Source organism: Myotis nattereri (assembly GCF_964212035.1).
Source record: "Myotis nattereri genome assembly, chromosome: X".
Lineage (NCBI taxonomy): Eukaryota > Metazoa > Chordata > Mammalia > Chiroptera > Vespertilionidae > Myotis > Myotis nattereri.
This window is the reverse complement of record NC_138078.1, coordinates 52,666,725-52,684,258: the sequence shown is the minus strand read 5'-3', so window position 1 is coordinate 52,684,258 and position 17,534 is coordinate 52,666,725. Positions and strand designations below refer to the sequence as shown.

Genomic DNA, 17,534 nt, shown 5'->3' with positions numbered 1-17,534 from the left:
TTGCGCCAAAACTAATGCGCTGCCACAGCTGGCTGCTCCTGCGCCTGCGCCACCAGAACCCAAGTGCAAACCACCATGTTCAGTTCTGCCAACCAATGACCAGCCCTTACACTAGGACTTATCTGGGAAGTCAGCTGCCTTAAGAATCTATGCTAGACTTCTCTTATCTGAGCACCTAAGGACTCGTTATCTTTTCAAGTGATATCTAGAGGGCGCATTTAATTAAGGCCAAGCCCCCTGACCCCACCTGTTTCCCAAAGTGTGTTCTCTGAGGTGTTAATAGGTTTCAATGGAAAAAAGTATTTCATGATCAAATAAATTAGAAAGACAGGTTTCTTTACTACAGGACTTCCCTAAGCCTTTAATAGTATACACAGGGTTTCCTGATCTCAGCTGATCCTAGATCTTTTCTTTCATTTGGCATTTTATTTTCTTAGTATACTATAAAACACATTTTGGGAAATGCTGCTCTAAACAATAACATCAAAACTATGCTATGGGGAGAAAAATGTTTTTCTGCCAAGTTAGATATAAACCCAGGGTATAAGTTACATCCTTGCAATGTCCCTATCTCCCAAGAGGGACTGAAGCTGAAACCTCATATGACAGGATTGCACCTAGGTTGAGGTCCCTGTAATGCGAGCGCAAACGTCGCTTGCGCAACCTAACAGCATCGCACTGCGCAATCGCTGCGAACTGCTGCGCTACATAGAACACCCCTAGACGCAGCAAACGGCCAACCAGATCCATTAATCTACTAGACAGGCCCATAGAGAATATTTGTTTAATGAGATTAGTTGGGACTTGAAGTATGTTAAAACCCAATTTTATCCAAAAAGGCTACAGAATAGGACTGAGGGAGCCAGTCAATCAGATTACTCATCTAGTCAACCGTTCACAGGGGCTCATTTGCACGCATTGCGCATTAACGCTGCGCAGCCTTTGCGCTACTGCAGGGTCACAGCGCATCATCAGAAGAGCAGAATGCTGCAATCCAAACAAAGAAGAAAAAAGGAAAAAAATGAACAACAAGAAGAGTTAGAAGCTTTTACTAGTAAATTATCTAATAATTTTTAATATCAATTAACTTTTACTTATCTTTGACAGAATTGTGGCTATAATTTAAAACATTCTCTTACATAACTTGCTTGTAAATAAAATTATTTTAAGCTGTTTCTGAAGCCACAAGACAGAAGATTCAGGCATGGAGGCAAATTGTTTTGCTGTGGCAGTTACAAACCCGTTACCATATTTCTCATCATGTGACTTTTCGGTGCGTTCCTTGCTGGAAGAGGAGGAGGTGTGTGTCTGCCCTAGATCCAGGCCTCGAGCTCCCTTCAGCGAGGCACCTTACGCATGGAATAGGAGGTTTCACCCACCTGAAACCTTCTAAATACAATATCAATGGTGAAAAACCAAAAACAAGAGAGAAAATAAAAACAAGATCATTAGTAAAAGTTCAACAAAGCAATTGAAATTCTTTGGATGTCTATTACATATGGGAATGAGGACAGTCTCAAGTCTGTAACATGGGAAACATGCAGAAGGGAGAGGGTTAATCAGGGCTACTGCATACAGCAGGGATTTTTACTGGAAGAAAGGCTCTTCATTTTCTACAAAGACAACTTCAATTTGCTTCCATCTACTAGGAATATGCTGGCTTGAATTTTCAAATGCACTGATTACAAAAGAAATACATTGCATTTCACTCAAGAGTATTTTCTTGTTCACTAGTTCTCACAAAAACAGAATAACATTTTTCAAACTAGGTGTCTCCAGAGCTCTGAAATAAAGAAGTCAGCAACCTAAGGCAGGCGCAATGTCTCAGCCTAAACCGATCTCTAAAGCTGCAGTGAAGTGCAATTCATGTTAGCTGTCCGCTTGGTGGGGTGACAATTAATAGGAGCTTATCAAATATTTGTTCTATAAATTACCAATTGGATTTATCAGCTAAGATTAAAATCAATTACAATTCATTAGCTGGAAACCAACATAAGGTTAATCCAAAGTGTCAGCAGAATTTATGAACTATGCACTTAAAACTAGTGCCTTTGAACATGAGATGATACTAAAAAGCCTTCTCCCTCCCTGGATAAAGCAGGCAAACAGACAGCTACGCTGCGCATACACTCCACGCATTAGCATGCGCGTGGGGCTCAGAGCAACAGGTGGGAGTTTCAGAAGCATTCTGGTTTCTCCCCACTCCTCACCCCTGCAGCGCGGTTGCGTAAGGTGGCTTGTAACAAGACAATTTCATTTATAAATTTAATTTAAAATTATACCAAATGCTTTAATAACCCAACCTGGTGTTCAAATTCATTATTTGGTAACACAGAATGCTAAAAGCCACCTTTCCACTTCGGCAAGTTTTCTTTCGATCAGTCCATTTCCCAAACAAACCAGCTTTGTCCTGACTTTTTTTTTTTTTTAAGGAGGTGGGGTAGGGAGGAATAAAAGAAGGAAGTAAAGAAGGAAAAAAAGTAGACAACTAGGATTGGAAAAGAGGGAAAAGGAACTTGAAGGAAGGAGTGGGGACAAGAAGGGGCAGGATGTTCCAATTATTAATTTGCAATCATTTTAACAGCCTTTCTTCCACTGTAAAAAGGGTGAGGAAGATGAAGGGAGGAAGGTTAAATAAGAATTTAAATGCCAGTATTACAGGGTAACATTTGGATGAAGTTCTTCTCCACTTACAAGCCACAAAGGACTTAGAAGAGCAGCATTTTCAATGGCACCTGCATCATAAGGAGTCTTGAGCCAAATCACAGGCGCTCTGCTTGTCACCAGCAGGCAAGCCTCAGATTTGAAGGAATGTTATTTATTCCCACAAAAGATCATGTCGGAGCCCATTGTTATAAAGATGATCTAGCTCAGCAGAAAGGCTCCAAGATGTTCAGGTTCTTGCTTTACCCCCAGATTTAGAACAGATATGCCAAAGCCTGGCCCTGCTCTAGTCTGAGGCGATTCATGCCGTCAGTTTTCCTCAGTTTCTTAGGACTGTTTTGTGAAGACAGCTCAATGAAGAGTTGAAGACTTGGCAAAAAGTACAAGTTTTCATAACACTGATGTTTAAATGTGCTCTATCAAACACCTACCTTGGCTTCTTCCAAGCGACCCAGGGCTTTGAGCAGGTTCCCCAGGTCACTGCGAACACAGTACAAATCCTAGAAACCCAGAGATAGTCATTAATTATACTCTTTCTCAACTAAAAAATATCTTGAAATAACTTTTATGCATCTAGCTTCCAATTTATTGTCAACTAAAGCTGACAAATATAAGTACAGAACCACAATCCCTCATCCTCAATTTCAAATTCCAAAAAGTTCCAAAACGTATTTGATGATTAAGCCTGACCAAAACTGGCACAATTTACAGAATTTATTGATCCCACTTAAGTGTGAATACTCATATCTTTTGCTGCAGAAATATGTGTTTTACTAGAAGGTGCTATTCCAGACCCACCTAGGAGTTTCATGTATGATATTATCTTTCTGCCCTGACTGGTTTGGCTCAGTGGATAGAGCGTCGGCCTTCGGACTCAAGGGTCCCAGGTTTGATTCTGGTCAAGGGCATGTACCTTGGTTGGGGGCACATCCCCAGTAGGGAGTGTGCAGGAGGCAGCTGATCGATGTTTCTCTCTCATAGATGTTTCTAACTCTCTGTCCCTCTCCCTTCTTCTCTGTAAAAAAAAAAAAAAATCAATAAAATATATTTAAAAAAAATAAAAAATAAAATCCTAAAAATTCTGAATTTTGAAATGCATTTGATCCCAACAGTTTCAGACAAAAGACTATGGGCCTTACTATAGCTTCTCCTCTCCCCAAATATCAATCATGTTAAAAAGAAAATCAGCCTGGTCCCTGTGGCTCAGTGGTTGAGTGTTGACCTATAAACCAGGAGGTTATGGTTTGATTCCCAGTCAGAGCACATGCACATGCCTGGGCTACAGGCGCGATCCCCAGTAGGGGGGAGCAGGAGGCAGCCGATTCTCTCTCATTATTGATGATTCTCTCTCTCTCTCCCCTTCTCCCTTCCTCTCTCTGAAATCAATAAAAACACTTTTAAATCAAATGTTTGCTCAACTATTTTATTCATAGTTATAATGAATCACTCCTACATATTAAAGACCAAAAATTTTCCATAGTAAAAAAGAGTATTTAGCCATGATTAGCTATCAGCTAACCTACCCCTATGCTGTCAGGCATATTTAGAAACCCTGCCTTCATTTCACCATTAGAAAAAAGGATTACCATCCAATCAAAGCTTCAATCCTGGCACCTGCCACTAGATTACTCATTAGTATTAAGTGCCATTTAGAGTTCAATGGGTGAATAAATGAAAAGCAGTTGACTCTGCTTTTTATTAGCAGCATAATTGTGTTGTTAGTCATCTTGACTCACCAGTCCATTCATTAATATGAAAAGAAACATCAGAACAGTGAGTTTAAATTTCTGTATGTCCTTGTTTATCTTTGTCAATCAAATCTATCCATCAACAAGCAGAGACACTAGCAATGGGGAGTAAGTTTATCATTCCAAACTGTTCCATGGGTGGAAGAGCCTTAAATTAAATCCTAGAAAGTGAAATTTTGTCAACTGTGTTAAAGTATCATCACATCTATCATTCTATATGCAAATGTATTTTAATCAGGTGATTAATTTTACTGATCAACAGCTTTTGTGATTGTTTATCATCATCCATCAGGTGAACCAAAAATCAGCCAGCAAAGAATAGCTTGCTACAGAACACCCTTATGGTTGGCCATACTGGGTCAGTCCCCTGATCTACCCATCTATCTGCCCATCAAGCAATGATTGGTGTTTGGGGAGAGAATTGTCTCCAGTGACCTCAAGCACAAAAGGCTGATACTAATTCTCAAAACATTTATACATATCATTGATCTTATTACAGATTTATCCTCCCCTAATGAGTTTAAGCACTTTTTTTTAATTCTCACCCAAGGATATGTTTATACTGATTTGGGGGGGGGGGGGGGGAGAAAAAGACACATTGATGTGAGAAACACAGATCAGTGGCCGCTCACATGTGCCCTGACCAGGGATCAAACCTGCAACCTAGGTATGTGCCCTGGCCAGAAATCAAACCCGCAATTTTTTTTTCTGTACTGGACAATGTTCCAACCAACTGAGCCACCTGACCAGGGCAGTCTAAGAACTCTTAACCCTATTTATACTCTCAGAAGTAATGAATTCTATAACTCCCTATCTACTTTATATGATTTTCCCCCTAAAATTTAAGGTTATCCTTATGTTTTTGCAAACCATGACTGAACAATCTGATCTGTTCATACAGGTTCCTACTACACCAGATTATTGTGGTTATATATAGCTTTGGACTTTTACCAATTCCTATCTCTTTTCTGAGTAATAATAGTAAGTCTTGCAATAATTCTCCAACAATGACCTTAATGGGCTGTATATTGTAGCCAACTGTTGCATAATTTTACCCTCTAGTTTCTATAAACTCTTGGATAACTGCCATCCAAGTCTTGACAGTGTATCTATATTTAGTTATATCATCTAGATCCACTGCACCACACTAAATCATTAGCACAATAACCATAGTTAAAAGTAGATTATCTTCAAGATTACTGTAAGATAATCGATAAGGCAGTTTTAGAAAAAGGTAAAACATATCGTGAAATCTGACTCTCTCATCTGAGGATCTAAACCTTATGCATGAACAGTTAATTTCTAGAAAAGTCAGGGATACCACTATTCTCCTAAATGTTTAAAATCTAAGACATCAATTCTGCTTCATTTATTAAAATCAAAAGTGTCTGCTAAGAGAATACATTTCTCAAACCCAGCCAATTCTATCCATTCCCAGGTTATTGCCTCTTATGCAAACCTTTATTCAATTCAATAATATGCCTGGAATTGTAGGGAAAAGAAAATAGAATCTTTACCCTAGAGGGGATTGCAATCTAATGTGGAAAGACAAGGCATATTAAATGCCCACAAGGTGGTAAAGAATTTTAGAGAAGTAAATGAATTCAAAAAGAAATCTAAGCTGGGCCTTAAAGGATGAGTAGGACTCTAATGGACAAAGGAGGAGAGCATTGTAGACAAGGGAAAATACAATGAATGTTAAGGAGATGAAAATGAGTAAAAATGTCCTGCATATCCACCCCTCCTAAGATAGCATCTGTTTCCTCCTAGGACCCCACTCCACCCCCACCATTTATATACACATATACACATGAAGTAAAATCAGGCTGATAAAAACCTATAGTTCTCAACTGCCTATCATATTAAATTCAAACTCCTCAGCCTCTCTACTCATTCTAAATCTTCCAATTGACTTTCCTCTACCTCACTCACTTCTTCATATTTGACTCACCACTTCAGCTAAGGAAGTCTACTGCTATTTACCTTCCTACAGAATGCTTAGGTTTAAGCACTCAAGAAAATCTTCTGATTAGTACTCTCTAACGATAATCATCCAAGGAGCTCACACCTTTTATCTTTTTGGGTCAGATAGTCTCTCGTAATATAATCCACAACTTTTCCCAACTCATCTCCCCAATTCCTAACAAAGCATTGTACAAATAATAAGCACTCAAATATTTACTTATTTTTTATTAAATTTATTGGAGTGACATTGGTTAATGGGATCATATAAGTTTCAGGTGATTTCTATGTTACAAGATCTTTGTTCTGTACTGTGTGCACACCACCCAAACCCCCCCGATCCTCTGGCAACCACCACACTGCTGTTTAAATATGACACTTGCGTGGCAAATTTAAACAGCAGACAGAGAGGAATAGAAATATATAGAAATATACAGTGTAGCTAGCGACAATAAAATTAACATGATAAGTAACATTTAATGTGACAGTAATACATGATGGTCAGCATGCCTGTAGCTCTTAGTGTTATGCATCCACAATCAAATAAGAAGCAATGGTTTACCAACCAATAGACTCAGAAACAGAGCTACTTAGAGCAACTAAGGATTATAAATAGCCATTAGGACAATTTTACACATAATTCATAAAAGGAATCACAAGGTATGGACAGCTCTAATGAGCCATTATGTGAAAAATCATCAGCTACAATAGCACCTTCATATACAATGGACTAAAATTTTAGTGAAATTATTAAATCATCCAACATTATAAGAGATAATTCAAAATGTAAAAATATGAAATAGCTCTCTTAAAAGTAAGTTCTATAATCAAGTCACATAATAACTTCTAAATTGACATACCATTAACTTAAAAAGATAAACAGTGCCCTGGCCGGTGTTCTCAGTGGTTAGAGTGTCAACCCTTACAACAAAGGGTTTTGGGTTCGATTCCAGGTCAAGGGCACATACCTGAGTTGCAGATTCAATCCCAGGCCGGGTCTCAGGGCTGCATGTGGTAGGCAACTAATTGATGTGTCTCACATCAATGCTTCTCTGTTTCTCTCCCTCTCCCTCTGCCCCTCCCCCTCCCTTCCTACATTTCTCCCTCCCTTCTACTCTCTCTAATAAAAGCAATGAAGCCCTAGCTGGTTTGGCTCAGTGTATAGAGCAGTTGATTCAATTCCAGTCACAGGCACATGCCTGGTTTGCAGGCTCGATCTCCATTAGGGGGCATGCAGGAGGCAACCGATCAGTGATTCTTTCATCATTGATGTTTCTATCTCTCTTTCCCTCTCCCTTCCTCTCTGAAATCAATAAAAATATATTTTAAAAAATAAAATTTAAATTTAAAAAGCAATGGAAAAAATACCCTCAGGTGCAGATTAACCAAAATAAAAAAAAGGTAAACACTGCTGAAAACAAGTTACCAAGATTACTACTTTTAACATTTTACTTTTGCAAAACCAAAATAACCTGAGTTTACTCAAGTATTTTTCATAGAATGCCAAATACATCTATGATTCAGGCCAAAAATGCACTGCCAACAATAACACAATTTAGAACAGACTCCAAGATTATGTCAGTACTGAACTGATAAAGGCATTTGACAGGAAATCTAGTTGAGACTAGATATCTTTCAATGCATTGAAAAATGATCACTATGGTATATTTAGGTGAAATCAAGGCAGTTTGTACAATCCCTTTTTCATTCTTACTGGCAAAGACAGAGAAATAAAGCAGCACTTTCCACTAGTAGAAACTGGACCAGATGGGAATACATAGCTATTCAATGCCTTCCCTCAATGCCTTCAATGGGCAGTCCCATGATTTATTTTAGTGCTATCTTACTTCTTTGGAAGGGCATAATGATAAGCTTCCTATTAACAAGTTACATATTGAAAAGCATGGTTCTGTCTCCCACTTCAGTTTTCCCTCCTCATCATACTCCTCCGGTCTGGTATACTGTGAGCAGCAATGCTGTACTACACATGTAGGTAACTGGAAACCTGAGCCAAGGGGATCAAAGTTCAAGATGTTTGGAGCCACAGCTGTGTAAGAGGGCACACGTGAGCTTACACTCAATAAACAAGTGAAGGGTGAAACCAACCCTGATTAATAAAGAACTTAACTGTGACAACTAGGTGCACAAGTGAGCTCTGAGCCTTGGCAAGAACAGGGTCCAAGCCTCAGTGGCAGCAAATACGACATGGTTCGCCAACATTTTTGGTGGGTAACTAGATGGATAGTACTGTAATAAAAATTACAAAATGAAGGAGGTGGGGAGCTGAGAGTTTTTGTACATGTCAAAGGTAGATACAAATAAAATTCGAATTATCCTTTTAAAAAATTACAAAATGCACTCAAATTTACATATATATGCGTTGAATATCTCTGAAAGAATACACAAGAAATTGGTTTCATTGGCTACCTCCAAGAAGGGTAAGCTGAGAGACTTTTCACTGTATCCACACAAAAAATTTTTTAATATATATTTTTATTGATTGCAGAGAGGATTGGGAAAGGGGGAGTGAGAGAAAAACATCAATGATAAGAGAGAATCATTGACCAGCTGACTCCTGAACAACACTGAGCATGCAACCCTAGCATGTGCCCTGACTGAACTGTGACCTCCTGGTTCATAGGTCAACGCCCATCCACTAACACCGGCTAGGCTGAATTAAAAAAATTTTAATTTTACACTCTCAAAATTAACTGAAAAAATAACTTAATAGATGTCATAAGAAAAAGTGATTTCAGATCTTTGTGCAAACTACTAAATCAAACTTTCAGTTTCCTCACCTGTAAAATAGGGGTTAAGAGAGAGCAGGATATAATCAATGGTTTTCAAATTGTGCTCAACTGGGGCTGCCTTGAGGAGTGCATGCCCTCTGGGCACATCATCCCCTTTTTAGCTTTTATTTCTTCTCTCCTGAATGTTTGCTTTATTCAGGCTCAGGTTTTAATATCCCCTTCACCACTACTAGCTGTGTGATCCCCCCAAAATTACATAACCCAAGTCTGGATTTTTTTAATTGGTAAAATTGAACATAATCTATTTTGAAGCTCACTGTGAGCATTATGTAAGATCAACAACGTCTGAAGTAACTGACAGTGTCTTGAGCACAGAGTAAACTTTCAATAAATGGTAGCTACAACAGTTCATTATAAACCATTTCCAGAGTTGCTGCAAAACTAAATGTTGACAACACAGCTTGGAAATGTATTCTTAAAATTTTCTGGATTCCTTCCATTCCTCTCTTTATCACTTACCTCTTAAGTTTCTATCTATCTTCTATCCCTAACCACATCAAAAGTTCTGAGGGCAAGTCTTACTCTTGTGTCCCCAGAAAACATCTGCAATTTTCACCAAAAAGAATTTAAGAACTATCCAATAGCCTGGGGTGGACACTATTACTTCAACTCTACCATTTCTTATTATGCTGAAAGAAAAGAGAATAGGATATTGAGGAACGAATTTTGCAGCCTAGTTCTCATGTCACTGATCCACATATTGGCATCTAGTGGTAACTAATTTATATTACAGATTAAAGCCCTTCATCCACTATTCCTTCAAAACCAATTAACTGTTGCAAACACCTATCAGAGTTTATCCAAATTTAATCAAAACCCCAAAAACAATGTCGTATGTTCTGTACTGTTACAGGCACTATAAAAATAGAGTTTCCTGCAATAAGGATAATTTTATGCTTTTTTAAAAAATACATTTTTATTGATTTCACAGAGGAAGGAAGAGGGAGAGAGAGATAGAAACATCCATGATGAGAGAGAATCATGGATTGGCTGCCTCCTGCAAGTCCCTCACTGGGGACGGAGCCCACAACCCATGCATGTGCCCTTGACTGGAATCAAACCTGGTACCTTTCAGTTCGCAGGCCGATGCTCTATCCACTGCGCCAAACCGGCTAGGGCAATTTTATGCTTTTTAATATAACTTACTAGATAAAACAAATTTTAAAAAAACATGATGCAGATCTGATCAAAGCAATTTCACCATTTTGAGTAGACAAGCATTTCTAAACTCTTGACTTTATTCCACACAAAAACCTATTTTAGTGTCTGAGGTATCAAACTGTACTTCTTTCTGGGCTTTTGTGAAGGGAAAACAATAACCATTAAAATTGTACTCACAGGATTGTACTGAAGAGCAGATACGTAAGCTTGTACTGCCCCTTCCATGTCACCTGCTGCTACCAATGCGGCTGCCAGATTAATATAACCATCGATGAAATCGGGCTTGAGGCGCAATGCATGCCGGTAATGCTCAATTGCTTCCTGCAACTGTCCTCTTTCCTTGTACACATTTCCCAAATTCGAATAGGCTTCTGCCAAAAGGGGGTTCTGTTTAATTGCCAGAGTGCTAAAGTGAGCAGATCTGAAAAAGGCGAAAAGTGTTGATGCAGGGGTATGCATGTTAGAGAAAGAAGGTATGGCCCATAAACAGCTCAATGTGCTATTGCTAATTATGTAACAGTAACATTATCTTTAAACTAGCACACAGGAAAATTTTGGAAATCAACTCTTTTCAAATGTGCAGGTATTCAGATTTCAAATTGGAATGCTCTTTTTCCTTATGAGATAAAATTCTTACTAGAGTCTTATTCCCAAACTGCCACATTGTAAACCACGATCATTAAGATCAAGAATGAAAATGCTATGTGCATGAGTCTCACTTTCCATTTGTTGGTACACACCTTTTAATGTCTAAATAAACCAGAATGATAATTTATTAAAAGGATATAAGAACTGATTATGATTAATTCAACTGATTATCTAAAGTAGCATATAACTTAATGATGGTCTTTATAACTAAGAACTCCTACCACAGCATATACAGCATCATTTCTGAGTATTCTGTCCTTCAAGATGACACATCTTACAAAGGTGAGGCTGGAAGGTCAGATGTATACTATGAATATTTATTACCTGAACAGAGCTAAGAAAGCAGCAGAGTTAGTGGAAAAAAATCTAGAAAAGGTCTGTAGTCATACTGATAACATAACCATCACCAAAAAGGGAGGGAGAAAAACTGGCAGCTGGGCATGTCACAAGTGGACAAGACAGATGTGCGTCGGTGGCTCAGTTGAAACCCAGTATTGGAAACATTTCAAGTTCAAATATTTAAGTATTATTTTTCAAGCTCAGCACCAGAGGCAGCAATCACCAGAAGGTACCCCATCTCCTACCTGTCCAGCCTTCGACACTGGAAGTGTATAGACGAAAGTAATAAAAGCACACCAGTATTGTCTGGCTCTTGTCTCCAGAGCTGCATGCAGTGTCTCTCAGCTGCCTCAAAATCTCCTGCCTGATATTCTCGATGTGCCAACTCAGCTAACCCTTGGAAGGAAAGCATACGTTTCGTTGGTTCTGGAGAATCATCAAAACATTTGAGGGAAGGAGGGGGGAAAACAAAAAGTTAGAAATGCAAACAAAAAATGTAAAAACATGGTCTATTAAACTTAAAGATGAAAACGCTTGAAACTATGTAAAGCACTAGAGTGTTCTGCACATTATTTATTAACATAATTAACATCAGGTGCAGAAGTAACATTTTAGAATTGATCTATTAACTTTCTTTCCCAGAGTACATAGAAATATTTACTTTCAAATAATATTAAATTTTATGGCTATAAATATTTTGCATTTTTAAGTTACAAATCAGAAGTAGCATTTAAAGATTCACTAATTTACTAAACATTATTCTTTACAGTTAACATATAGAAACAAAATACAAAAACATGATTTGCAAGGTCACAACAGTTTAATAATGTCAGAATAACATACTGGGAAACTTAATACTTTCTCCCATGTTTTAGATGGGATTTCAGGGAGGGAGGAGTATTGGTAACTATCTCTTAACTTGGTGGGGACACAAGATGTGTTTTAAACTCAACATTTTAGTGACGTTTTGTATACTTCACAACTTAATTTGTTTAAATTAAGGGCAATACCAGAAACAAGCATAAGGCGGGGGACTGAAAGTCAAGGTGCTATTTTTAAAACAGCTGATAAACAAAATGAATTCATCTGTCAAGAGCAAATATATTTAAAGGGGTCATCAAACATTTTAAATAAAGACCCAAGATTATATTGCTCCTCTACCATCCCATACTCATGATGAAACCAAATTAGCTAAATCCCATCCATGCTGCTTTAACACTGGCATTTTCCAAAGAGCCCTGACATTAACTAAAGGATTAAGAAATTGCAAATAACCCTATATAAATCAAGTAGTTACCTAATGCTGCAATGATTTTTTTAAAGAATAGGAAAACAAAATATAAAACCATTTGACAAAGTGCAACACAATGAATAATAAAAGCACTTTGCTGTGTCTACTACAGTGACTTAATTCAGATACATAATGACAAAACCCAGAGGAAGGGGGGGAAACACATCTAAGTTTCAACTTAATACTTTAAACAGTGATACATTGCTGGAATTTCACTAGATGGTTACAATGGGAAACCATGTACAAATTCCTTAAATTCTACCAATGTCACAGTAACCAGTTCAAATTAGAGACAAGCTCCCCCAATCATTAGAGCTGACAAGTGATCTATATACAGGAAAGCAAAGTCAATTTCCTGAAGAGAATATATAGTTGACCAGAACACAAAGCAGAAAGACTTGCATCCAAATCTGGGGGATGTTGTAGCTCTAACTAAACTAGAAAATTACATTTCAGACAAGTCTCTAGACCTTCTCAGCTCCTTATTTCAAAACATTATCAACTTTTCAAAGCCATTTATTTAACACTTGAAATGACAACTCCCTCAAATAAAATAACACATTAAAAAGGGAAACCTTAAATCTTAAAAATACCTGGGAGGGAGGGGAATACTAGTTATTAATTTCACTACCTACAATCATGGATAAAATACGATTGAAGATTCGCCTACTACTTACTTCACAATCCCCAAACATATTAAATAAAATCCCGGACAGATCTCAGTTGCGAAACAAAAAGAAAACAACAAAAAAGAACCTCATGGGAAAGCTTAGAATTGTAGCCCAATCCCCACCCTCCCCCACCCGCCCCAAACAGCCTCAATAGGGAAAGGCAGCTGAAGGACACTCCTATAATTTGATTGTTTTCTTATTTTTAGTACCAAATGATCTCGACTGAATTGTCGAAAAGGGCAGCTAACACTCCAGTTGCTTTACAAACTCTTCAAGCAGGATGAAAACTTAAAAAAAAAAAAACGCACCCTATGAATAAGAGATACCGAGCTCAAGAATGGAATGGAAGACCCAGAGGAGGCGGCGGAGGAATACAGGGAGAAAGTAACACAAAGCAAGAATTCGGCCCGCAGGGTGGTCATCGCCAAAGAACCGGCACGGGTGGTTTCTCCCCAAGGGTAGGAAGCGGGCGTAGGGCTGGCCACAGCACGAAGGAAAGGGTGTGGTTCCCCGCGGGAGGGGAGGGAGCGCGGGGTGGGAAATCCAGGCTGGGGCAGCTGGTGGAATTGCGCGCTGGCAAAAGGAACCCCTGGAAATTTCCAATCTAAATTGGGGCTGTTCAACTGAAGGAACACCAGTAAGGCACTGCCCAGGGGGTGCTTCTCAATGTCCCCTCTTCTTGAGGTGACTTGCAGCACACCGAGGAGCTTTTGCTCATCCTTGGGTGATGCAAAGTGAGGATATGATTACATAGACTAGCACCCCCGCCCTAGATTGACAAGAGGACCAAATCGGGCTAAGGATAAAGGGCAGTAAGGGGGATGAAGAGGGATGTGAAAAGGGGGAAGAGAGAGGCCGTGAGCTAAATTTAGGAAGAAAACGGTAGCGACGGGGAGTCAAAGGACAGGCATTCCAACGCAGTCCATTCCGAAATATTCTAAGCGTGCACTGGTGACAGAAGCGTCCCGAGAGCGTGGAAAGCTAGGACCTTTGTGAGAGTGAAAAGCAAGAAAGGAAGCAAAGAGCGGGGGAAGCAAGAGGAAATGTTTGCGGAGCAGACGACAGCGGAAAACCCGATTAGATGCTGGTAGACGACGGTAAGCTCAGCAATGCACTGATGTCATGGGGATGGCTGGAGGGAAGGCAGGGGATGAGAGGCAGAGAACGGCGCAAGACAACAACAGGGCGTCTGCCAAGGTAGTACGACCACCGGTACCTGTGCTGTCGGCCACGTTGCCCACGGAAGACGCCATCTGGAGCTTCTTGAGAGCAAGAAGGGTGTGTTGAGTCCTGCAATGCCACCACTACTTGCAATGTTTCTAGAGGTAGGAGTGAGAGAGCAGCTCCCGCACCAGTGCTTTGGGAGGCTTGAGCGGAGGCAGCACTTAGTCTCCGAACCTTAGGAACTCTGGTTAGCCATCTACTCTCACGGTCTTGAAATGGCGGCGATGGCTCCTCCACCGAAACAACACGGACCGGAACTACTTTCTGTTACAATCAAGTACCAGCGCGGAAGGAGCGGGACAACAGCGCACCTACAAAATGACTAGGAGCTCTCGCGTAACCTTCCGCGCAGGGTCCATTGCGACGAACGAGATTGTGCGGAAGGCGCAATGGAGTAACCCTTTCGTTTTGGCTAGGGGTTAGGGCACTGTCTAGATCAGGAGTGCTAAGTTTTTTAACAGTGAGGCGGAAGGTTAAAAAGAAACTCACGTGATTAATACATGTTTGCCAAAGTGGTACAGTCTATTACTTAGCCAAGAAGGTAGATGATAACATAAATGCCAAAGGCATCTACAAAAGTTTAATCAACTTTATTCCTACAAAAACGGACAGTTACAAGCCTAGTAGAGCAAGTAAATATAAATTGGTTATATTTCAAAGACTGAACTGTTCAAAACGATGGGGATTAAAGGTTCCAATTTGAACACGTCTTAATTCTTCTAACTTCAACCATTGATTTAAGTACTTTGATGAAAAAAGACTGGTCCTTTCACAGGGCTAAATGAATGCAAACATCTCAGATTTCGGTCATTCAGCCCAAAACTTCAAAATCATTTTGGTATTTAGATAATTCTGCCCACAGTATTAAGGCAAACTGCTTCCTAACTCACTGACATGCTGAGAATTTGCACTCCAAACACAGCCATAACAATATTAAGGATGATTCATATTCCTCAAAATTCATGACTTTTTTCTGAGTTGTGACTTCATTTCCATCCAATAGCTTTGCAAATCCTCACAATTGGTGATTTCATTTAGCTCAAGGCAGTGCAACAATGATAAATTAACTCACTTGCTTATCTACCTAAACCACACCTCTACATTAAATCGGAATTGCCTCCACAAGTTCCTTGAACAAATTAGCTCTTATGATCCTCCTGCAGTTTCAAGTCCACTGTGTAGACATTTTGTCAGATTAGTATTTATACCTCATCTCTTGTTCTGGTAACTTGCCAAATCAGGAAGAAATTATTATAAACCTCCCTAGCCAGTTTGGCTCAGTGGATAGAGCTTCAGCCTGCGGACTGAAGGGTCCTGGGTTCAATTCCAGTCAAGGGCACATGCCCAGGTTGTGGGCTCAATCCTCCCAGTGTGGGGTGTGCAGGAGGCAGCTAATGATTCTCATCATTGATGTTTCTTTTTTTTAATTTTTTGATTAAGTTATTACATATGTGTCCTTATCCCCACATTACCCCCATCCCCCCACTCATGCCCTCACTCCCCTGTTGTCTGTGTGCCTATATGCTTGCATCATCATTGATGTTTCTATCTCTCTCGCTCCTTCTTCCTTCCTCTCTGAAATCAATAAAAACATATTTTTTTAAAAAGAATTATAAACCAAGGGAAGCAACAACTTGGATTTCTCAGAGCCTTTTTATTTAAAAAAATCCTTAAGAAACCAAGTCAGTTACTTTATTCAAAAACGTTTATATTACCTAGCCATGTGACCACATTAAAAAATACCTAAGTCCTTAAGTTCTGCTTCAATTTCTTTGAGACAGTTCACAAACTGTTAATAATGGATATGAGCACAGAGAAAATTCCTAATATTGATATTTTTTCAATCACATACACTACACAAACTCTCCTGGAAACTGGGCACCAACCTCTTAATTTTATTTAACTGTTAAGGCATTCCCTCCCTCACCTCCTCACAAGTGCCCCATCTGTGATGAATAAACTCAGCTTTTCTTTTAGAACAGACTTCTCAGATTCCACTGGCAGATGTTTAGGCCATATTGATTAATGGGTGCTAGCTAATTAAGTTAAACTGTTGTTCAATGCCAGGTCATGTTCCCAGTCAGGCAGGCTCTTTGGGCTATCCATATTTGTGGTCCTTATCCTGAGAGAAGAGTTGGAGAATGTTATGACACATTTTGCTGCCGTGGAAAACTGGGTGGTGGGGCTCACAGTGGATAATAAGGAAAAGCCCCTGTTGGAGTCTCAAGAACTATCTCCAGTCTCCTTCCAGTAATACCACCTGGAGTGTGTAGTTTGAAGAACTTACTCATCAGACAAATGCACCTTCTTTAGCCAATCAAGTCATATTTACATCTGTATGTGTAAGGTACTGTGGAGGACACAAAATCAATGAGATTTTTGTCCTCAAGGAACTTGAAGCCCAATTAGGTTCAAAAAGCCACTAGACTAGAGCATAGATGAATATCATTTAGGTCAGTGGTTCTCAACCTTGGCTGCACATTAGAATCACCTGGGAATCTTATTAAAATCCTGATTTCTGGGCCTCATCCTCCAGAAATTCTGTTTCTTTGTTACTAATGTTGTGGCCTCACCCCATAACAAAGAAACAGAATTTCCCAGGTGATTCTAATGTGCAGCCAAGGTTGAGAACCACTGATTTAGGTGATAAAGTACATTACTGTCTATTAATATCTAGGGAGGGAAGAGTCCCTTCAGGCTGGAGGACTATGACAAAGAAAGCCTGACCTGAGCATTGAAGGAGATGTTCTCTTCACCACCTATTCTGTTCCCCCACTCCAGCCCCTTTTACTAGTACATGCAACAATTCTAAATTAAGAATCATCTAAATAAATTAGCCACTGCTTCAACCACAGTCCCAAAGTTTGCCACCGTAGTGGTGTATGCACCTTCTATTACTGTATAACAAATTAGCACAAATTAGTCCCTTAAAACAACCCACATTGGGCAGTAGTCGCCCCGTTGGGCAAGCCAGGGAGCAGGGACAAGCTCTGGCCTTGTCACCACCACCGCCACT

General features: G+C 39.5%; 1 protein-coding gene across 1 annotated transcript in view; it reads right to left on the bottom strand.

Moving 5' to 3' along the window:
* OGT (O-linked N-acetylglucosamine (GlcNAc) transferase) overlaps positions 1-14,657 on the bottom strand; it is a 52,378-nt gene extending 37,721 nt beyond the window's left edge. The window contains exons 1-4 of the mRNA XM_081080854.1: positions 14,511-14,657; positions 11,578-11,758; positions 10,523-10,766; positions 3,096-3,164 (exon numbers count right to left, since the gene is read on the bottom strand). Coding sequence (XP_080936980.1) covers positions 3,096-3,164; positions 10,523-10,766; positions 11,578-11,758; positions 14,511-14,547 — 531 coding nt within the window. The 5' untranslated portion in view covers positions 14,548-14,657. The remainder of the gene's footprint in view (positions 1-3,095; positions 3,165-10,522; positions 10,767-11,577; positions 11,759-14,510) is intronic.
* Between the last annotated feature and the right edge of the window lie 2,877 nt (positions 14,658-17,534).